The following is a 23,624-nucleotide window of genomic DNA, read 5'->3' on the forward strand; positions in this document are numbered from 1 at the left end:
CTCTGTTGCTTTGGTCCATGTCCATGAAAACCAGTCTGGTGGTTTTTGTTGAGTCCTTCTGCCTGGAAGATAACAGGCTGGAAGCTCCGCAGAGAAACTCAGAGACTTCAAACTAGAACAGACGAAGAAAATGGCAGCATGTTGTAGGACTGACCAGAAATCCATTAGTCATTGAATCGGTGTATCTTGTACAACCCCGGTCCTAAAGAAGTATCAGAGATGCAACTTTTCACCTGTCCACTGATAAGCTGGATGCTCCCTCTCCTCTTTAGTCTGCAGGACACGCTGTCCATGCTTTCCAGAAACTAGTTCACATTTTCAATCAGGTTTCCACTTTGCCTCAGATCATTTTAAATGAGCTTTGGTCCAGAGAAGATGGTGCTGGTTCTGGATCGTGTTCACATCTGGCTTCTTCTCTGCATGATGGAGCTACAACCTGCATTTGTGGATTTCAGGGTGAACTGTGTTCACAGACAGTGGTTTCTGGGAGTCTTCCTGAGTCCATGCAGTGGTTTCCAGTAGAGAATCATGTCTGCTTTTAATGCAGAAGATCACCAGCATTCAGCGTTGTCCCATGCACACAGAGATTCCTCCTGAATTTTCTGATTATATTCTACACTGTAGATGGTGGATCTTCAAAGTCTGAGGAACATTTTTCTGAAATTGTTCCACAGTTTTAGATCCAGTTTGTCTCAGATTGGTGAACCTCTGTCCATCTTTCCATCTGAGAGACTCTGCATCTCTGAAATGCTCCTTTCATACCCAGTCATGTTACTGATCTGTTGCCAGTTAACCTAGTTGTCCAATGCTCCTCCAGGTGTTTCTGCTTTGTACCAGTTACTTTTCCAGCCTTTTGTTGCTCCTGTTCCAACTTTTTCCAGACGTGTTGCTGCATCAGATTCAGTATCAGCTCATATTTTCCATCACATGATAAAATGTCTCAGTTTCATCATCTGACATGTTGGTTATCTGCTACTGGGGTTAAAATATGAGATGATGATATTTATAAATAATTTAATTCTGTTATTTACAATTGACTTTTTCCATGAAAATCTGTTTGGTAACTTTAAGTTAGACAAACAAATAAGTCAGCTAGTTTTAGTCTTTTTTCAGTCTGTGCAGAAAGCCAAGGCTTTATTTTGGTTTACTGCTTTTACATCGTTGATCTTTGAATCTGTGTGTCCATGTGTGTGGATGTACTGTAACCCCCCTACTAACTGCAGAGATGTGCAGCCTTTCATGTTTTAGAAAACCAGAGACATTAGTCAGTCCATTTCCCTCGTATCATTTAGTTTAAGTTGTCTTCTGTGCTTTTGATAACTTACCATCTTATATAAAAAAGAATGAGTCATCTTTATGCTGCAGGATCGTACGGTGGAAAAACCACACAACAGCCAGAACTGCTGCAGTAAAACCTTTATTAGTGGCGAGGAATTGCTTCCAGTGGACAACAAAAAAAGTCCAACATGCATGACCTTTGGTTCCAGATCCATCAAAACTGATGACACAGGATAATGAAATTTTTATTTCCAAGTAGTTTAAATTGTAAATCAGAACAACAGAGGCAAACAGAATGACAGAGATCACAACACAAAGAGAAAAGAAAAGCAAAGGTCACCAGGTTCACTCATTTAAAATGAAAAAGATGGCCATGTCAGCGTCATGGCGCCTTCAGCTAGGATGTTTCAACAGCTAATTCCAGGATGGATATTTGGCTGACGATGATCCTTCACTTCCTTTTCCAGAGGGTTGGAGGTGCAAAAAATTAGCTAAATCTTCTTATTTGGGAACAGAGAATCACAGAGTGTAGCTATTCACAGTCTGAAGCATAAAAATGGGACCGGTGTGTGGTAATGCCACTCACAAAGTTATTTTTTTTATTATTATCAATTCAATTAATCTTTATTTATACAGCACAAAATCAACTCTGTACAGTCCAAGACCAGGACCAGGAAGGAATACCTCCATCAGAACCAGGACCAGGAAGGAAAACCTCCACCAGAACCAGTACCAGGAAGAAAAACCTTTATCAGAACCAGAACCATGAAGGACAGCCATCTTCCTGGACCGGTTGGGGGTGGAGAGGACAGGAAAGAGGGGTCAAATAGCAGCAAAACTCTAATCCAGGGATTCCTGCTGAGGAAGAAAAAGAGAAACACAAATGAATGAACAACTTCAGATCTTTCTACATGGAGAATAAAGAGAGCAGAGAGGAGCCCAGTGCACCATGGGACGTCCCCCAGCTGCCTTGGCCTACAGCAGTAGGACTAAAGGATGGATCAGGGTAACCAAAGGGCTGTAGGGTGACAATGACCAGCTCTAAAATGTTATTGGACACCCCAGGTACCACCTCAGGTTTATGACAGGTCACTGGAGAAGGACAGAAACATCTTTCCAGAACTGCATGGATCACCAGTATCACTACACCAGTATCAATACACCAGTCTGAAGTAAACTGGCTGCACATTTCTATAAGAGATTTTCTTACTGTGTGAGAACAACTACTAATGTTCTGTGACTGTTAACCTGATGTTAGCATGAAGCTACATAGCAGTGCTATTCTATTTCTATGCTAGCACTAGATTAGTTTTGAACTAACCAGGACACCAGGTCATATTTAGTTTTCAGTGAGAGTATTTAGGGACTACATATCAATTCAGTTCATCAAGATTTTCACATTGGAGCTGAAAATAAACTATGTGATGCTCAAAGACAAACTCAGTATCCAAGTTACTTAGCGCTGACTAAGCTAGCTCTACATGATCCAGATTCATTTTAACAGGAGGCTAGCAAGGCTGTTAGCTGGTTTTAAAGTAGCTACAGCATGTAAATGTGGAAAAGTAGGTCCTGGAACCAGTCTGGTTTAGTAGAGGAAGATATATGAATGAAGAGATATCTTTTTTTGTTGGTTGTATCAGTGACCCTGAAACAACCAACTTATTTTGCTATGGACCTTTTTCAACTTGTTGCAAGTATTTCCACTTGGTGATCCAGATTATAAATGTTAAGATGTTTTTGTCCAGACTGGGAGGATTACGGTTCTGCAGCCATTTATTTTCTCAGCAGAAGAAATAATGTTGATGAAGATGAAGTTGGTAAAGGTGTGAAAGCACCTAATATTAGTTGTTGGCAGTTTAAACTTTTTCAGCATTAGGAGGTATGTTGTTGGTAGGTTTATAAGTAGGTCCTGGTTGATGGTGATTTCTATGAAGTACTCCATGGTGGCAACAGGAGAGTCTGAGGGAGATGCTCCGTTTCTCACTTAACAATGAACTCATGTTTGGCCCAAATTTGGCCTTGATTTATAGCGTTGACTTAATGTGAGTGTGGCTACCAGAACTCAGCCACTTAACCACCATATATGGCCCACAGGAGACCTGTCACACAACACTTACCAGTGTCATAACTGAGCCATAGGTGCCAGAAGTAGCCCAGATCTGGGCCAAACATGTCTGATATCTGGATTGTGATTAATAATGGTTGGAAGAAAAAACTATAAAACCTGAATTCTGCAATACTCCACAGATTATGGATAAATGTAGGTGACTGTTTATTTTGCAGTTTCTATGTGAGAAATTTGATAAATAAAAACTCTTCTGACTTTCTCTTGATGTTTCAGGGATCACTTTAGGGGTTGTAGTCAGAGAGTATGCATCTCTCTCCCACCTCGACAAGCAGTATTTTGGCTTCCCGGGAGAGATCCTGATGCGAATGCTGAAGCTGGTCATCCTTCCACTCATCATTTCCAGCATGATAACAGGTAAGGTGAACACAACAACTGCATTACAAAAGACGTTTCCAGATAATGACTGGAAACTTACAAAGCGTTAGGTATGAACACAAAATCAATCAATCACCACGACTAGAGGCATAAATCTCCATGTAGCTTGACTGAAACCGCGCACAGACCTGATTTCTACTCAAACATTTAGCCATGAGTGGAGATAAGACATCCCCTCTAGTTAATCATTTGCATATCAACATATAGCTTATGTTGCACCACAACTAAATAGACATGATAAAGAAAGCAGCAGTGAAAAAAATCAGCTGTCCTGCCATCCAGCCATCACACACAACCAACTTCTTAAGCTGTTATCAGCTGATTAATGGTTAATTTTCTCTACAGTTAATAAAGTTAACATGATGACTGGGGGACAGAAACATCAGTAGTTAATGATACTGTTAACCTCAGCATGCTGATGCTTACATAGATTTCCGGATGGTAAATGTTGCTTCAGATTTGCTGTTATTTTCACCAGTGACCATTATTCCAAATGATTTAGAAAAGTTCTTGTTTTGCTTTAGATAAAATGGAAATGTGCCCACCTGCCGGCTCTTTTCTTTCTCTGAGATGTTTGTGTTTGTTGCAGTGGTTTAATTAGAGCTTCAAATTCAGTGTTTACACAAAATTAAATTAGGTCCGATTGGATCTCTGCCAAATATTTTGACTTATCCTTATTAGTGTTGGTGTATTTTGTAATAGCTTTTGTCCTCGAGAATGAGTTTTTATGTAGTTATTGTCTTGTTTTTGTCAGGATAAAATGGTTGTTGATAAAAAACTGAAGTAGTCAGATTAACACTATCTTAAATAACAAAAACAGGGTTGACAGAAATCTCTGAATTCTCTGAAATCTCAGTAGAATTAATAAAAATCTATCTTGGCATCTTGTTCCATTGTTTGTTCATGACCAGTTTCCAAGCTGTCCAAACAACTGGGATTTGTTTTCCCATCTGCCATTCCCCCTGAGATTTCCCATCAGCGTACTATTCTTCCTTCTTCTGTGTCACAGTTTAATTCCTCCCCTCAAATCACCTGAATCCACCCTTCCAGACATCAGTATACTGTTCCTGGCTGTAGTCTGAAGTTCCCTCAACCTGATGTAGTTCAGTTCTGAGCAAGAGGTCCTCCTTTCATTTGTGGATGTAGTGGAGCCGGTTTAAGGACAAGACCAGGACCAGTATCAGGATGGGCAATTTATTGTTGTGAGACCCTATTTATCAAGTAAACTTTGACTTTATAAGAGGTCAAATTCCAGTGTAATAATTCAGTATTTGGCCCATATCGAAGCAGATTAGGTTTGGAATACTACCAAAATAAAGTGTTTTCCTCTACTGTTAAAAAAAGAGAAATAACACTTAAGTTAACAATTAAAATGTGATCCATCACATCAGCAGAAAATCCAACATTTTTTATTCTAAATAGCAAAGTTAGTCCTGTAGTCTACCAATAATCAGACTTTATAATTAAATGACAGGCTGAGATCAGTTCATATAAGAACCTAAGCAGAGATATTATAGGATACGTTCAGCACCATGGATCATATTTCACACAGAGCATTACAGATGTTTTCATCATGATTGGTCACTTAAACTTCTACATCCAGTCAGAGAGGAACCTTAGAGGAACCATCAGTAACTCACCTGCACAGGTACTTCACATTTTAGAGAAAGGATCCTGGAGCTCGACCAGACTGATCCTGGTTCATTTTGTGCAACGTACTTCAACCCTGTAAAACATCTAGGAAACATCTGCAGCAGAAAAGAGTCTGACAGACTGAAATACTGTCAGTAGACATGTAACTGTGACTTACTGCACTTAGTCGGGTTGGATCAGAGTCGGAGTGAGTTTAATCCAACTGCAGACCATGTCTCCAGAGACAGAAGAGAAGATGGGACACATGAAGCAGTGGTTGATACATCGGTTGCTGTTGTTGATGCAGCGGCTGCTGTGGTTGATGCAGTGGAGCTGTGGTTATTGAAGCGGTTGCTGCAATGGAGCTGTGGATATTGCAGTGGCTGTTGCAGTGGTTGCTATGGTTGCCATCTTGCTAGGTCTCGTCACACTGCTGGAATCATCCAAGTTGGTGGAAGGGGTTGATTCTTGCAGGGTGACACCTGACACATGTTCCTTTCTTCATGTTGTTGTTGAACCATTTTCTGATGTGTTATTGTCTGAATATATATACTAATATACTAATAATTCACTGAAGCTAGACTGAGACTGAGCAACAGTAACTTAAAGAACACGCACACGTACACCCATATACAACTTGTTAATACCTCGAGAGGTCAGAAAAATCAAAAACAGGTACTCATTCTAATTATGATGATTCAGTACCAGGTTAAAAAACAATAGTGAAATAATTATAAATGAAAATGATATTCAGAAGTATATAAATTACGATAAAAAGGCTAGTTTTTGTATGGAAGGGGCTGATTTGTGCCCTCTGGGGCCCCTCATAGTGCCTGTTCTGGGTGGAGCTATTGTGGCAGCACATGGGATCTACATACGATGGCTTTGTGTAGTAGCTAATGATGTGTATCAAGCTCACATTCATATGTTATTTTCCATAATAAGATCCAGAGATTGGCACACCGACCTGTAACAACATGAAAGGCCATCATGTGAATGTTTGTATGAAGAGGCAAGAAATTATTAACCCAAAAAAACTAGAGGGGATTAAAAATTAGTAATATGACAGGAACTGGTTTAGACTTGAACCGGGTAAATTAACATTTGTTTTTTTTAGGTGTCGCATCCCTGGACTCTGAAGTGTCTGGAAAGATTGGTCTGAGAGCTGTAATCTATTACTTCTCAACAACCATCATCGCAGTTATTCTGGGTGAGTTGATCTTTTTTTTCTCAAAAATTTTCCTGCTGTTATATTATTTGGGAGTCAGTCTAAAGGTGCCATGTAAAAAAAAGTGAATGTTAGTGAATGTAGAGCTGGGTTAAAAAAAAAAAGAAAAAGAAAACGATTAATAGATTTTAATTGATTGAAATGTAATTAATTCAATTTTGATTCATGAAACGTGGAGATGGATTTTTTTTTTTATACATTTCATTTTCCGGTGTCAACAGTAAGCATCCTCTCTCATGACTTACCGATACTCGAAAAGATTTTAGCATTTAGACACAACTGAAAAATTTCCTTTAGCTTATGTCCAAAATCAGCCTCTCCGTCTGAGATAATGACACATTCAGACGTTTACATTCACCATCGAACTACATTCACCTGTAAACTATTTAGCAGCTCATTACATATTACATTAGCAGCTAACGCTAAGACCGATGCTCTCACATTAGCAGCTAACGCTAAGACCGTGGGCTCTTACATTAGCAGGTAATGCTAAGACCGTGGCTTTCACATTAGCAGCTATCGCTAAGACCGTAGCTCTCACATTAGCAGCTAATACTAAGACCATGGCTCTCACATTAGCAACTAACGCTAAGACCCGTGCATCTCACAGTAGCAGCTAACGCTAAGACTGTGTGCTCTCACATTAGCAGCTAACGCTAAGACCTTGGCTCTCACATTAGCAGCTAACGCTAAGACCTTGGCTGTCACACTAGAAGCTAACACTAAGACCGTGGGCTCTTACATTAGCAGCTAATGCTAAGACCTTGGCTGTCACACTAGAAGCTAACACTAAGACTGTGGGCTCTTACATTAGCAGCTAACGCTAAGACCGTGGCTTTCACATTAGCAGCTAACACATAGAATGTAGGCTCCGCCATGTTTAACAAACACAGAATGTTTTGAAAATAAGAAGAAGTGACATCACCGCGTACTTACGTACTCCAAAATAAATCCGAAAATGAAATGGTAAATGTTGACGACTTTTGGAATATGGTATTTCAGAAGTGCACGTAGATGCATCAGATCAGATCATTACAGTAATTTGATTACTCCCAGATATCTGATTTTGATGGTCATGTGAACGGGCTCAGTGTTTTATAAAAAATAGTTAACTGAGAATGTGTTTAATATTTAAGAAAATTACATAAATATTTGTAAAAAAGAGTCAATATTGATTCGAATCAGACTTGAATTCTCAAGTTTTGAATCTAACTGAATTGATTCAGGAAATTAGTGGTGATACCCAGCCAGGCAGCTGCATAAAACCTGCTGTTTATTGTCATTTTAGTGATATAAAGTGGTGTTGTTGTTCTTTGCAGGAATTATTTTGGTGATGACTATCAAACCGGGGGTCTCACAGGAAGCTGAGCACATTGACAGAACTGGAACAACTCCCAATGTTACCACAGTAGACACACTCTTAGACCTACTCAGGTGATTCTTTCTCCAAGTGAAACTGAAAACCTTTCAGGAATATTACAGTGTTAATTCTTCCTGATGCTCTAAAATAGACATGTGAAAGATAAAGTCACATATAGACTTGGATCAGTATTATGTTAACATTTCTCACGGCTTCATTCAGAATTAAATTTGACAACACTCTTTCCTGAACTACCAGATTAATAAAAAGGAGGCCTTAAAGAGGCTTTAGCCCTCAGCACAGGGACAGGAAGTGGCATCTACACCCCTTACAGTTTAATAAGAACTTATAAATAAGAACGAAAGGACAGTTTCCTCAGATTTATTCAAAGTACTCCTTCAATACAAAAAACAAAAATGGCTCCTTCTGAGATTTTCACCATGTCCAACCTTTACCCTTTAATGACGTATCATAGAGTTTCTGAGAACTTTTTTACTTTATTGTAAAAACTTTGCTCAGAACCCTGTTTCTGTACTCTGGTGGAGACCTTTTGCACAACAATAATTTTGACATATCACATGGTAAAATACCGTAAATATACATGTACATTTTTTAAAGGGAAAACTAAAGACTTCAGATAAAAAAATTTCCTTCCCATTTATTCTTGGGTCAGGCTTTAAAGGATAAAATAATGATTGTGATGCACATCATTATCCTGTCCTGATCCCAAATCTTTCTGTTTTTTTCATATCAACAGAAACATGTTTCCAGAAAATCTGGTGCAGGCCTGTTTTCAGCAGGTAGGAGATTTTACACGACCAACACTTCTCTTTCTAGTCCTTAATGGACCGGTTATTTCCATGTTAGGCTTTGATGAGAAAGCAGCATGGAGCCAAGTAAATGTAATTCAGATTTGATTCTTTCTAGTACAAAACTAATCGCAAAGAACTGGAGGCGGTGAACGCTTCAGCTAACAACACCACAACTACAGCTGCACCGCTCACAACTACCATCATGGCAGCAGTGGAGGTAAGTGTGCAACAACCAGTCAAATGCAGCTACTGGTTTATGCCTGTAAACCAGTGAAGAATATTTGCTGAGCTCATCAGGGGAGCTTTTAGAGACAGCTGGTGAGGTTGTAAACAACTTCCTGGTAAACTGACCGACTCCCATCTTTGTTTCTTCTCTTGGCAGAACATCACTAAGGACTATCAAATCGTTGGAGCGTATTCAGATGGGATCAACGTGTTGGGCCTGATCGTGTTCTGCATTGCTTTTGGCCTCGTCATTGGGAAGATGGGAGAAAAGGGTCGAATCCTCCTGGAATTCTTTGATGCCGTTAACGAAGCAACAATGAAACTGGTCCAAATAATTATGTGGTATGTAGGAAATATTGGCTTACAGATAAAGGCTGTTAAAAAAGGTTATGACCACAGTAAGGATATTTTTAACTAACATGCAACTTTTTGAGCACATTATAGTTTTAACTTGACCAGTGTGATTTCTTCTAAATGAATTAGACTTAAACCAAACTAACTGAGACCGCTTGGGTAAGTAGAGCTACAGATCCGAACTCCACCTGATGTTAAGCAGTGACAAGAAGTCTACAAATGGACCTTAACAAAGTTTATTTCTTTTAACCAAGAGCAACTCATAATGCAATGCAGCATAATGAAAAGGCTTGTAGTGTAGATGGTCACTAGCCTATGAGCTCCTGTTCTAAGAATATGTTAGTAGAAACAGCACAGCATAAACTGCAGACAACTAAAAATACGTGGTACCTAAGGAATTCAGCAATTCAGAAATTTTAATCATATCTTATGAAGATAAACTAGAATTTAGGATTGATTGGATTGAGTTTCTGAACATTTTCAGGACTTCCTCCACTGTTGCCATGTTTATTCATGTTGCGTATACTATTGAAATGGATACTGCAACTTGGATGTGAACTCTGGAACTCTGTAGTGCCATCTACTGGATGAGCTATCTAACCACCATGCCGAGGTAAAGCGCGCATGGGATAGTTAACAATGTTTAACACAGACATACCTATTTAAGTACATAAAGGGAGCATAAACGAGAATTGTGGTGTGACAACACTTTATACAGCATTACTTAGCATTGCTACTAGTTTGGCAACACTTCCCTGTTGGGAAACATAAGGGTTGAAAATATATGATCTAAATCATGTCCTGTTACCAGGAAAAAACAACTTTAATTCTTGGTAATAGGTTTCCCATCAATGCAGGAAATTTTGTAGTTGAAGTGAGTTTGTAGGAAACTAAAAACATGTCATGTAGCATAAAGCTCGGACATAAAAAACATTTATAGTTAGTTTGAAAAAGTCTGAATTTAGACACACGCAGTCATATTCTGACTTTTAAAATGGTTTATTTGTTAACTGACTTATCATTTCAGTTCTGACTTCTGATTTTTCAGCTACATGCCTGTCGGGATCCTGTTCCTTATTGCTGCAAAGATCATTGAGGTGGAAGACTGGGAGATCTTCAAGAAGATGGGTCTTTATATGGTGACTGTGCTGAGTGGGTAAGCTGCCCCATTATTCTGTATCCGCCTGCTCCAGACACTGGGATTTATGGTTGACATTTGGGCCGATTCTCCCTCCAGTGGTACAGTAAAAGCTGGGTTCTGGGTTGGCACTGATAAGGGCCAAGGACATTTAAAACTGCTCAACCTGCAGATGCAGTAATGAAAGCTTTGCTTATACCTCTAAATCTAAGTGACACCTTTAGACTTTATCGTAAATCCCCTCAGCTTGGGTCAAAGGGTGAGATGAAGGTTCCGAACAGTTTGTGTGACAACTTCAGGTTATTTTAAACAGCGTTCACACTTTCTGGTTCTATTCTTAATGCAGAGTAAAATCACAGTAAAAGCTTGTTGGATTTGAAACTTAAGATATACCACTGTGTGCTAAGGTAGCTTAAATCTAACAAAATGTCAGCTGACATTTAGACTTTTACCCCTTAAATCAAAACTTTTATCTTTATATGTGCCTTTGTTGTTAATTCTTATACGTAACTTCACAAATGATGTCTGTGGCAGCGATTCTGTACCTTATTTCAATTTAAAATGGATTAACAGAAATGCTTTTTCATTTTCAGAATATAGCTGCATTTTTTGACTCATAAATAAAATGAATAATAAATAATACAAACTGCATTTTCATTTTCTTCTCCAAGACTGCTAATTTTCTAACTTCATAAAAATGATAAAGAAAAGTACATTTAAGATTTAATTTTCCAAACATATCCCCAGCAAAGGTACCAAAACTCAATTTGAAATGTCAAATTTGAAAATTAAAATGCAGGTTTTTTTCATTTCAAGGTCATAGGTGCATTATTTGACTCATAAATAAAATTAATAATAGATCATCCAAACTGCATTTTATTTTCAACTTCAAAACTCCCCTTTTATGACACAACCAAAATGAAAACGTAAAGGACATTGCTTTTTCATTTTCATGTCTGTGGCCGCTCTTCTTCTAATTCTTCTGCCCCAGTCTGCCAATGTTGCCAACTTAGCGACTTTCTTGCTATATTTAGAGAGTTTTCAGACCCCTCTAGTGACTTAAAAAAACGACTAACGACAAATCTAGCAACTTTTTCTGGTATTATTGGAGACATTTAGAGACTGAGGTGAATGAACGTAGTTTACTCATCCCAACAAGGAGCGGGTGCTACGCAGACCCCTCCCCCGTCCAAAAGCACTTATACGAAGTGTGGTCTTCTTGGAGCAGCAGCTGCTGCCAGCTGTATTTAATTAAGTTACCAAATGAGCAGTCTTGGTGGAAAAAAATGAAAATGCCGTTTGTATTATTTATTATTCATTTTATTTATGAGTCAAAAAATGCAGCTATATTCTGAAAATGAAAAAGCATTTCTGTTAATCCATTTTAAACTGAAATAAGGTACAGAATCGCCTCCACAGATGTCAGGGTTGGAGGGTCATTCAGTCATTAGGAAGCTTCAGACAGTAATCACAGCAATGGACATTATACTTTACAGAGTCTGATGCAGTGTGATATGTTATAGTGCGATACGATATGACAGAGTATGATGCAGTATGATACGATGCAATGTAATATGATATGATATGACACAATATGATGTGACACGATGGGATTTGATACGATATGACATGACATACAATGTGATATCCAATATGATATAACGTGACAGGATATGATTCGATGTGATGCGATACAATATGATGTGATATGTGATATGATGCGATACAATGCGATACAATATGACGCTATTAGAAACTTTAACATGTAATATGATCCGATACGATGCAATACAATACGATGTGAAATACCATATGATGTTATACAATACAATATAATACAATACAATGTAATACAATATGATGTAATACAATACAATGTGATACAATACGATATGATCGGATATGATACAATACGATGTGATACAATATGATATGATTGGATACAATACAAAGTGATGCAATATGATATGATACGATATAACATGACACGACACGACATGATGCAATAAGATAAGATGCGATACAATACTATGATACAATACGATGCAATACAAGAAACAAGAAATTTGTTTGTAGATCCAAGTCTTGTCACTTTAGCTGCTTTTGCAAGAGAAATAAATTTACAATAGAAACAGACAACAATCTGACTATGTACTTAAATTTTTTTACTCTTTGTTTCTCATGTAACAGTTTACCATGTTTCTCAGTCTAAAAGCTTGAGTCAGCTTGTGAATCACCTGTTGGCTTCCCATGTGAAAAATACTGTCACAACTTCAGTGGTTTGATTCCCAGCCACCCTTTTTCTCATATGTTCACTGAAAAGTGATTGAAGAGGAAAAATAAATATTCAGTTCAACATAATAAGAAGTGCTAAATGAGTGTTAAAGAAACATAACTCAGCAGATTCTAAGCCAAAGTTAAACCAAAGTTAAAATGCTGAATATAGCTATTCACAGAATACTAAGCTCATCCTGACCAGATACAACTCATGGTCAGACCTCATATACATGGTCACCTTCCAGCTCTGTGAAGCTCAGCAAAGTAGCATCCAAAGTTAGCAGTTACAGCAAACAGTATCATTGCTAACAAGTGCTTTGCATATCCCCATGAGATTCACTGCTATCAGTATGGTCTTTAGTTTACTCCACAGATTCAAGATCAAATTCAGGTCTGAACCTTGGGTGGCTAAAGTGATTAAATAAGTCCATGGAGACCAAACTTGTTCAGTAGTCATATAAGAGTCTGCTATGATCATTTTGGGGAGATCTGGCAACAGTCCAGACCTGAATCTCATCCACAAGCTGTTGGTAGTCTGTAGAAGAACTTGAACCTTCCATTTAAACAGTTTCTGAAACAAGACGATTGTGATCGATCTTTGGATCGACTTTAAAATTTCTTAACCTATTTCCTTCGTTCAAAGCAGACATAACCCCTCATGGTCTTTGACAAGTCTGCAACGACTCAGAAGCCTTTTTTCACTTAGTGGCGTCATTTCTTTCACAGATTAGCTTCAAACTAATTTGAAATGTGAAATTATTAACATGCAATTGAACTGTTTTGAATGTATTTGATTGCCAGGGATAAGCCTGAAATACAGTAAGATGTGACTACCCAACAAGTACATGTGGTTAAAGCTGTCCATCCATCTAAGGTTAGAGCATGCTAATCCTTTAGTATTGTCTTAATGTTTTCCTGTGTAGTGTTGTACAGCTGTATAATGTGCAATGGGATCGTAGTGCTACTTGGAATTTTATGTTGTGGCTCCAATTCCTAATACACCCATTTCCTTAAACAACAACGATCAACTGTCAGGTGTTGTTGCACACGGACTAGCTAATATGTACAGCTCAGCTAACATACCTGGCTAGCAAACTAGAAGGTGAATCTACTAGCCTGTTTGAGCAGGAAACATCTAAAACCTGCAGGACTGTGGCCCTCAAGGACTAGAGCTGGAGATCCCTGTTCTATGCAACATAAGTCAGACATGCTTAAAGACTCAAACTGCAGGAATCTAACAGGTTACCGACGTTTGTCTGGATTTTTCTCCTGGAACATAAAAAATATAAATAAAATATAAAATACAGCTACTCGGTTTTAAAGTGGTATTTCTGACATTACTCCTAAATTATTTGGTCAAGACAACAAATCTACTTTTTCACCCTTGTCTAGTTTTACCTCTAAATCTGTGGACCGTCTATGAATTTATACATAAAATCTTTAGAGAAGTTGGACTAATAACTAGTAAGTGAAAGACCTCTATTTAAACTGGATTAAATGGGATGGTGTCTAAAACCTCCTTTTATTAACCTGTTAATAACACGTGTATCATATTTAATACAGTTTCTGAGACCTATTTCATCATTTAGTGGTAAAAGCTTTGTGCAAAACAGTGGTTGACAGTCTGATACTTGTCTTCTGCCCCCTAGTGGATATCTTTTGCACTACAACAACACTCGCGTGGTAATAAATGGTACACAGATGCAAATAATATGCATGTTTTATATTTTACATTTTGTCAAAGGGCTAAATAAAGACGTCAGATTTTAAAATCTTCACAGCAGGGTGCAGAAGAAGCATTAAAAACTACATTAAAAACAAACAAAAAAAAAATCAAAGAATTTAAATAACGACAATGCTAGAAAAAAAGAAAATGCTAGAATAAAATTAAATAAAATGAGAGAAATAAGGACTCCAAGGGTGGCTCCTTTGCTTTAAAGAGTTAAAGGGTCTCATATGTTAGGTCTTATATTTCCACTGATGATTTTATGCCTAATAAAGCTTTCCATAGTGCTACTGTGATACTGTTTCCTTTATCAGTCATGTTTTTACAGACTTCAGGCAGATTTTAGGATCTGGAAGGGCTTGCAACACTTAGTCTAACAATCTTTTCCTTCTCCAGTCTAGCTATCCATGGTGCCATCTGTCTGCCACTCATCTTCTTCATCATAGTGAGAAAGAACCCGTATACATTCACACTGGGAATGGCCCAGGCGCTGGTGACAGCACTCATGATGTCCTCCAGGTCAGTAATGAAGCCATTTTCCCTCTCACTGTCAATCAAAGCCACTGTACGTTGGACCATAGAAGTCCAGGACTTTTGTGGAGTTTAATGTCTGGTCGTGATGATGTTCTTCAGCTCCGCTACCCTACCTGTCACCTTCCGATGTGCCGAAGAGAACAATCGAATAGACAAGAGGATCACCCGTTTTGTGCTACCAGTGGGTGCCACCATCAACATGGACGGCACAGCACTCTACGAGGCGGTGGCAGCAATCTTCATCGCCCAGCTGAACAACTTTGATCTGGATGTGGGCCGGATTGTCACCATCAGGTACATCACTGTTACCCACCAACACAACACCTTTACACATCTCTAGAGCACAAAAATAGAAAATTCTACTTTCTTGTTGACGAAAAGAGACATTTTTTCAGTCTGACACACCAGTAATATGGACCAAGCGCTGGCACTGGTCGTACAGGGACCGGACACCTCGTACAAGGGGGTCCGGCACTCCATACAGCCAGAGCACCACCCACAGGATACCCTGGGGGACATGGTCCAACCCCTTCTCCAAGTCCACTAAACACATGTAGGCTGGTCGGGTGAACTTCCATGCCCCCTCCAGGACTCTGAAGAGGGTGTAGAGCTGGTCTACTGTTCCACAATCAGGACAAAAACCACACTTCTCCTCAATCTGAGGTTCGACTATCCGACGAACCCTCCTCTCCAGGACACCTGAATAGACCTTACCAAGGAGACTGAGGACTAACCTCGAAGGTCTCCACCTTCGAACTCCGCCCAGCTGACGTTGCCCCCGACCCCTGTGGTGGGAGGGGCAGTTATCTCACTACAGTCACAACTTCTGGAGAGTTGTGACTGTAGCGAGAGGCTGTGTTGAAAATGAAAAAACATGAAAATAAAATACATGTGGAATTTCGGGCCCAATGTAATGCGGATAATTTAATTGATCATTTCTCTGACAGATCATTCACTCTTCTTTATTTTTATATAAACATTATTCTTAATTATCCTGAGAAGTATGTGTAATTCTGCACTTTTTTTGTTTTAGTATAACAGCGACAGTCGCCAGTATTGGAGCAGCAGGAGTCCCCAACGCGGGGCTTGTCACCATGGTGATTGTCTTAACAGCGGTCGGATTACCTGCAAGTGATGTCACTCTGATTGTCGCCGTTGATTGGCTGCTGTGAGTTGTGTAGTTTTTCTATAAAAGAAGGGCTGCATGATATCAGAAAGCCCCTGGAATAACTGGGAAAGGTGGTCTGCGGTTCAGTTTTTTTCTTTTTTTGTTTCCTAAACTAAAGAAAAAATGGCTAACAAGCCGTTATCCCGTTCCTAATTTCTGCTTGCTCAGAAAAAAATAGAATAAACGGTTAACAAGTTTCATGTGACCCAGAAGTTTCGTCTGGTTGGTTTTTGCTGTGCTGACAACACGTCCAGAGCGACGCTGAAGGTATTCATGATAAAAACAATAAGAATGCAATATTTCCTGACTCTTTTTCACATTCGCTTTAATAAAATGAAAAATGGGTTGGAGACGGTTTCTACGTGCGTGTGTAGAAACTCCCAGATATTACAGCGTACAGAAACTCTCAGTGTCATTTATCACAAGGACAGAGAAATGTCAGCAAGATCAGTGGCTTAGCAAGCTGGAAGTCAGTTTCCAGGGTGACGACGTTAGCTCTGTTTGAACCTGCTGATTACCACAGTAACTGATGCTGGACTCTTTATGGACTATCTGTTACTAAGAAATGGAAAGATGATAAGATCACTGTAGGAGCCATAAAATATGTTTGAAGTAATGAGCACTGGGGGATGATTTGTTTACATTGGTTGTCATGGTGATTCGCAGCATGGGGTCACGTGGATGCGGTAGGTGATGGGAGGAACGGTTAAGATGGAGTTGTCAGTCAGTCACAGGTGGTTTTGCCAGAGAGAGGAGGGCTGGGTAGCCGTAATTTTTGTTGACCGCTGAAACTTATTTGGAAAAACTTGTACGCTAACACGCTGAGCTGGATAGACCAATGTATATGTAAAGTCTATAAAAGATCACATGTTAAGTCAAACAAGTGGATTGCTGCATCCTGCAAATAAAGAAAGATTCTCAATAAAGGAACGCATCAGGAGGAAGAGCGTTTTTATTTCGGACATGGACGGCGCGTCAAACAAATAGACAGAACCCATCCTTTTGCCTCAATAGTGACTGTGGAAGTCACTACATCTTTAGTCAACAAAAAACGGCATTCAACGAGAGAATCATCACAGGCAGCGTCATATCAAAGGAACCAGGAAGACGCCAAGTAAGTGCAGTGGATCTGAATGAAACCGCGCGCAAAGCGGCCACACCCGACACAGTCATAAGGAGCGCAGGTAAGCCATACCTGTAGAAGTCTGTGTGTGAAAAGCAAGCCACATCTCATATTCGCTTAAGTTCCTCTGGGGAGGTATTGAATGGAACGAATGCTGGTTATGCTCGATGTTTTGTGCTGGCTCCGTTCCTTGACGTCTGCACTTTCTCTCTTTAAAGTGCTGCTTGGATGATGTTTAAAAGGACAATTAAGATGCCGCTCTGTGGAATGGAATTTTGTTTGTTGTTGCACACAGTGAATGCAATTATTCAATGAAAAATTGAAAATAATAAAAAATAAATCAATAAAGAAAAAAGAAAGAGTCATGAGTCAAACAGGTGGTGCAGCCTTTACTTCTGATATGGATTTTGGAGAAAAAAGAGAAAGCAAACTCACTGAAAAGGCCTTGCTGAATAAAATTGAAAAATTACAAAATGACCGCAAAAGTGTTGTAAACAAAATAAAAGGACTGATACCAAAAATTAAAGAACTCATGAAACAAAATGAAAAGCTTGGAGAAATAAAACAGTACACAGTGGATTTAAAGGCCTTGTGTGAGAAGGCTTCTCATTTACACAATGATCTGCTGCCTCTGATACCTGAGGAAGAAATCATAAAACAAAAGGAATGGTTTTCAAGTATCATGACATACAGCAATACATTTCTAAAGGACACAATAAAATGGATAAATGAGAGGGAACAAAACCCAGCTGTTTCACCAAAGCAAGTGGATTTAATTGAAGGAAATGAAATCAAGAAAACAAATATCTCATCAAACACCGTTATGGAAAAGGAGGACGATATTAAGCCAAGTGACAGTGTTTCAAATGTTGGAAGTCATAACACCTCTTCATCAAGATCTTCAACTTCTTCTGTGCGTTTGATGGCTGAAGCTGAGTTGGCAGCTTTAACAATGAAGCAGAAATTACTGGATGAAAAACATGCACTGGAAGAAGAGGAAGAGCGGCTGCGTAAAAGAAAGGAAAGGCTACAATTGGACACTGAAATAGCAGAAAAAATGGCAACACTCAACGTTCTCAAAACTCAAAGCACAATAAGCAGGAAAGGATCATCAAAAGTTTCAGATGGAATGAATTCATACCTAGAAAAGAAACAGTTTAAACAGCCACTAAACGCTGATGCAAATGAATTTATCCCTCTCCTTTCTGTAAAGGAAAATACCGCAGCTAATGCTGAAATGCAACTTGGAGCAAAGCAGAAAAGCAAGCATGTAGCTGCAAGGACTAAACTTTCTCCAAGTGATCACCCCCAACAATATTCAACATTTCCTCCAAACTCACTCGATCAATATACTCAGCGTACATCTCATGCAAATGATGTGCTGGATCTGGAACCACAAAATGATGTTGTTGGAGTAATGCGAAAACAAAATGAAATAACAGCTCTCTTGATCCAACAGCAATGCCTCTCTGTCCTCCCAAAGAGAGAAATTCCTATTTTTGATGGAGATGCACTTCAGTATCACTCTTTTATTAAGGCGTTTGAGAATGGAGTTGAGTGCAACACAACCAATAACTGTGATCGTTTATATTTTTTGGAGCAACATACTAAAGGCCATGCAAAGGAATTGGTGAGAAGCTGTCAACACATCAACCCAGATCGTGGCTATCTCAAAGCAAAATTGCTGTTGAAGGAGCATTACGGCAATGAACAGAAGGTCGCAGCTGCTTATATGGACAAAGCCCTCTCATGGCCTCTGATAAAAACAGAGGATGTAAAGGCTCTTCAGAACTACAGTCTCTTCCTTAGAGGGTGTTGTAATGCTATGGAGGATGTGCAGTATCTGCATGATTTGGACATGCCCTCCAACATGGTGAACATCATTAAAAAACTTCCATATAAATTCAGAGACCGATGGAGGAGCCATGTGTGTGAACTGCAGGAAAGACACAAACGACGAGTCAAATTTACAGATATTGCTGAATTTATTGAAAAACAAATAAGAATACTGACAGATCCTGTATTTGGTAATATACAAGATTCTCCACCTTCACCACAAACTAAAGGAATGAACAAACCTAAATCCCAAATTCGACCAGGAACCAAAGGGACTAGCTTCGCCACCACTGTGCAACCTGTGGAAAACAAACTTCAGTCTGTGAAAAGGGACAACGAAACCAATCAACCTGGAAGAAAAATGTGTATTTGTTGTGGAGGAGGACACCTGCTGGATGTATGTGCACAGCTGGGAAAAATGGCACACGAGAAGAAGATAACCTTCTTAAAGGAAAATGGCATCTGTTTTGGCTGTTTGTGTATAGGACACATCAGTAAAGATTGTCGCAAAAGGATTTCCTGTTCCAAGTGTGGCCGGAAACATCCCACTATCCTCCACAAAGAATGTGTACCCTTGGAACAAACTGCTAGGAATACACAGCCACATGTGGACAACATGTTGATGTCAAGTGGTCTTACAGGGGCTGGAGATCAGGAATGTAAACTGCCTATTGTGCCAGTCCAAGTAAAGTCAAAGAAAGGAAGCAAAATTATAACAACATATGCTTTCTTGGACCAGGGAAGCACAGCAGTTTTTTGCACTGAAGGGCTGATGCACAAACTACACCTTGTCGGAAGGAAAGGAAATATTCTCCTTAGAACCATGGGACAAGAAAGGGTTGTGAGCAGCAATCAAATCCTAGGACTGGAGGTTGCAGCACTTGAAGGAGATGAATTTCTGGAGCTGCCAAAGGTGTACACACAGGAGTCCATGCCTGTACATACAGGAAATATTACAACAGAAGAGGATATAAGGAAATGGCCACATCTAAACCACATAGACTTGCCTCAAATCAATGCAGGAATAGAACTCCTGATAGGAACTAATATTCCCAAGGCCCTGGAGCCACTAGAAGTGGTGTGCAGTGTCGATGGTGGACCATATGCCGTTAGGACAAGGCTGGGCTGGACAGTCAATGGACCGCTTGCAGGAGACTGTGGAAAGACCGTTAGAGAGGAGCAGCCACATGCAACAGTCAACCGAGTTTCGGTTGTAAACCTGGAAGAACTTTGGCAGCAACAGTTCAAAAATGACTTTCCTGAAAACAAATTTGATGAGCAGCCTGGAATGTCAAGAGAGGATCAGAGGTTTCTGGAATTGGTCACAAATTCTGCCAAACACGTGGATGGTCATTTCCAGATTGCATTACCTTTACGGAATGCCCGTGTCATCATGCCAAATAACAAGAAGGTTGTCCAACAACGCTTAAGCCTTCTTAAAAGGAGGTTTCAAAGGGATGCACCATTTTATTCAGAATATAAAATATTCATGAATGAACTTTTGGCTAAAGGGTATGCAGAGAAGGTGCCTGAAGAAGAGCTGGATCGTAGTGATGGTAAAGTTTGGTATATACCACACCACGGTGTTTACCATCCCACCAAAGGAAAACTCAGGGTTGTGTTTGACTGTGGAGCTAGTTATCAAGGTACCTCTTTGAATGCCCAGCTTCTACAGGGACCTGATCTTACTAGTTCTTTAATAGGAGTGGTCACACGATTCAGGAAGGAGCCTGTTGTAATCATGGGAGATATTGAGTCCATGTTCCACCAAGTTTTGGTCCCGCATGATGACACAGACCTGCTGAGGTTCCTCTGGTGGCCAAAAGGTAATATGGAACAGCCACCATCTGAATATAGGATGCGAGTACATCTGTTTGGGGCAACATCATCACCTAGTTGTGCCAACTTCTCCCTCAGAAAGTGTGCAGAGGACTTTGGACATCTCTACAATGAGGAAACTGTGAACAAATTATTGCACTGTTTTTATGTAGATGATTGTCTTGTGTCAGTAGCTACTGAGGATGAAGCCATTTCACTGTATCAGGAACTGGTCTCTCTGTGCTCTAAAGGAGGATTCACTTTAACAAAGTGGATGAGCAACAGGCCTGGCGTGCTGAAAGTCATCCCGGACAGTTGCAGAGCAAAAGGCATGGAGGGGTTGAATATGGAGCTGGAGTCACCAGTCATAGAGAGAGTACTGGGTGTGGAGTGGAGCATAAAATCAGATTCTTTCAAGTTCAAGATGGCACTCAAAGACAGACCACTCACCAGAAGGGGAATTCTCTCAATAGTCAGTTCCATCTATGATCCCCTAGGAATGCTGAGCCCTGTTGTTTTAACTGCCAAGAAAATCCTAAGAGACTTATGCAGGAGTGAACTTGGATGGGATGACATTGTACCAGAGCCCTTCTCCAAAAGATGGCAAAAATGGCTGCAGCAGCTTCATATGCTGGACAGGCTGGAAGTCAGTAGATGCCTGAAACCTGCAGGATTTGGAGAAGTCACGAGGGCCCAGTTGCATCATTTCTGTGATGCCAGTGAAGATGGGTATGGAACAGTGACCTATTTGCTGTCTGAAAACACCTGCTCAAAGCTATACTGTGCATTTATAATGGGAAAGGCACGTGTTGCTCCTCTCAAATCTGTAACCATCCCCAGAATGGAACTCATTGCTGCAACCATGGCCAGCCGAGTTGATCTGCTCTGCAGGAAGGAGCTGCAAATGGAACTTCTGAAATCTGTGTTTTGGACAGACAGTGTTTCTGTACTCAAATACATCAGGAATGAGACTTCACGGTTTAAGGTCTTCGTGGCAAACCGTGTCTCGCAGATTCTAAAGGTTTCATCTTCGGCACAATGGAAATATGTGGACACTGCTAGAAATCCAGCGGATATAGCCTCAAGAGGGGTGAAAGTGGACACCTTTTTGAAGGATGCTATGTGGCTGTCAGGGCCTCAGTATCTTCTACAGTCCGTGAGTGAGTGGCCTGCTGACCCAGATGATATCAGTCAACTTTCACCTGATGACCCTGAGGTAAAAACAGTTGCAGCAGTGGCTGCTGTGTCGGTCAGAGAAGATCCTTTGACTTGCCTGATTGAATACTTTTCCTCCTGGACACGCCTTAAGAAATCGGTTGCATGGCTTTTAAGGATCAAGGATCTGCTCCTGTCCAGTATAAGAAGGAGGAGACAATTACAACTGACCGTATCACAGTCTGAGGTCAGCAAAGAACAACCAAAATCTTTTGTGGAAGAAGAGCTAAGCAACATCAAGAGGACTGCTGTGTTTAGGAGTATTTCAGTGGAAGAACTGGACAGGGCTGAGGTTGCCATCATCAAGTTCTGTCAAAGAAAGAGATTTCCTGAGGAACTAGCCAGCCTGGAGAAAAGACAGCTCATTATGAAATCCAGTCATCTTCGTAAGCTCTGCCCACAGTTGCAAGATGGAATCCTGAGAGTTGGTGGAAGGCTCAGTAGATCATCAATGCCTGTTGAGACCAAACATCCTATAATACTGGCAAAGGACCAACATATCTCAGAACTTTTGCTTAGACATGTACATCAAGAGGTGGGACATGCTGGTCGTAACCACATGCTGTCTAAGCTGAGGGAAAGGTACTGGATGGTTGGGGTCAGTACAGCTATAAGGAAGGTGCTGTCCAAATGTGTTGTATGTCGACGTCTAAGTGCTCTGCCAGTGAACCAACAGATGGCAGACTTGCCCAATGATAGAATTGTACCAGACGAGCCTCCATTTACTCGGGCGGGGGTTGACTACTTTGGACCTTTTCAAGTGAAAAGTAGGAGGAGCCTCGTGAAGAGGTACGGTGTTATTTTTACCTGCCTCGCCATCAGAGCCATTCACATTGAGGTCGCTCCTTCGCTGGATACCGATTCCTTCATTAATGCACTCCGACGCTTCATTGCAAGAAGAGGACAGATTCGTGAGCTACGCTCTGACAATGGAACCAACTTTGTGGGCGCAGAGCGTGAGCTGAGAACTGCTATTGAACAGTGGAATCAGGTGAAAGTTAATGATGTTCTTCTGCAGAAAGGAGTTAAATGGACTTTTAATCCACCTGCAGGCTCACATCATGGAGGAACTTGGGAGCGACTGATAAGGTCAGTGCGCAAAGTACTCAATTCTATTATGAAGGTACAAAACCTGGATGAAGAAGGCCTTCATACAGTACTTTGTGAGGTTGAAGCCATCATTAACAGCCGTCCAATCACTAAAGCCTCCTTGGATCCGAACGACCTGGAAGCTTTGACTCCAAATCACCTTCTTCTGTTAAAGACTTCACCATCATTTCCACCAGGAGTATTCCAACCTACAGATGTGTACACACGTAGAAGATGGAAACAAGTCCAATATATGTCTGACTTATTTTGGAAAAGATGGGTGAAGGAATACTTACTGCAACAGCAGG

At 40.2% G+C, this 23,624-nt stretch overlaps 1 protein-coding gene across 1 annotated transcript in view; it reads left to right on the top strand.

Annotated features, from left to right (window-relative positions):
- slc1a1 (solute carrier family 1 member 1) overlaps window positions 1–23,624 on the top strand; it is a 29,690-nt gene that overhangs the window by 3,125 nt on the left and 2,941 nt on the right. Inside the window, exons 2-11 of the mRNA XM_041986381.1 lie at window positions 3,620–3,760; window positions 6,531–6,623; window positions 7,961–8,075; window positions 8,759–8,801; window positions 8,929–9,030; window positions 9,196–9,380; window positions 10,441–10,548; window positions 14,930–15,052; window positions 15,167–15,361; window positions 16,101–16,235. Coding sequence (XP_041842315.1) covers window positions 3,620–3,760; window positions 6,531–6,623; window positions 7,961–8,075; window positions 8,759–8,801; window positions 8,929–9,030; window positions 9,196–9,380; window positions 10,441–10,548; window positions 14,930–15,052; window positions 15,167–15,361; window positions 16,101–16,235 — 1,240 coding nt within the window. The remainder of the gene's footprint in view (window positions 1–3,619; window positions 3,761–6,530; window positions 6,624–7,960; window positions 8,076–8,758; window positions 8,802–8,928; window positions 9,031–9,195; window positions 9,381–10,440; window positions 10,549–14,929; window positions 15,053–15,166; window positions 15,362–16,100; window positions 16,236–23,624) is intronic.

The sequence above is a fragment of the Melanotaenia boesemani genome, chromosome 5, assembly GCF_017639745.1.
Source record: "Melanotaenia boesemani isolate fMelBoe1 chromosome 5, fMelBoe1.pri, whole genome shotgun sequence".
NCBI classification, from domain to species: domain Eukaryota; kingdom Metazoa; phylum Chordata; class Actinopteri; order Atheriniformes; family Melanotaeniidae; genus Melanotaenia; species Melanotaenia boesemani.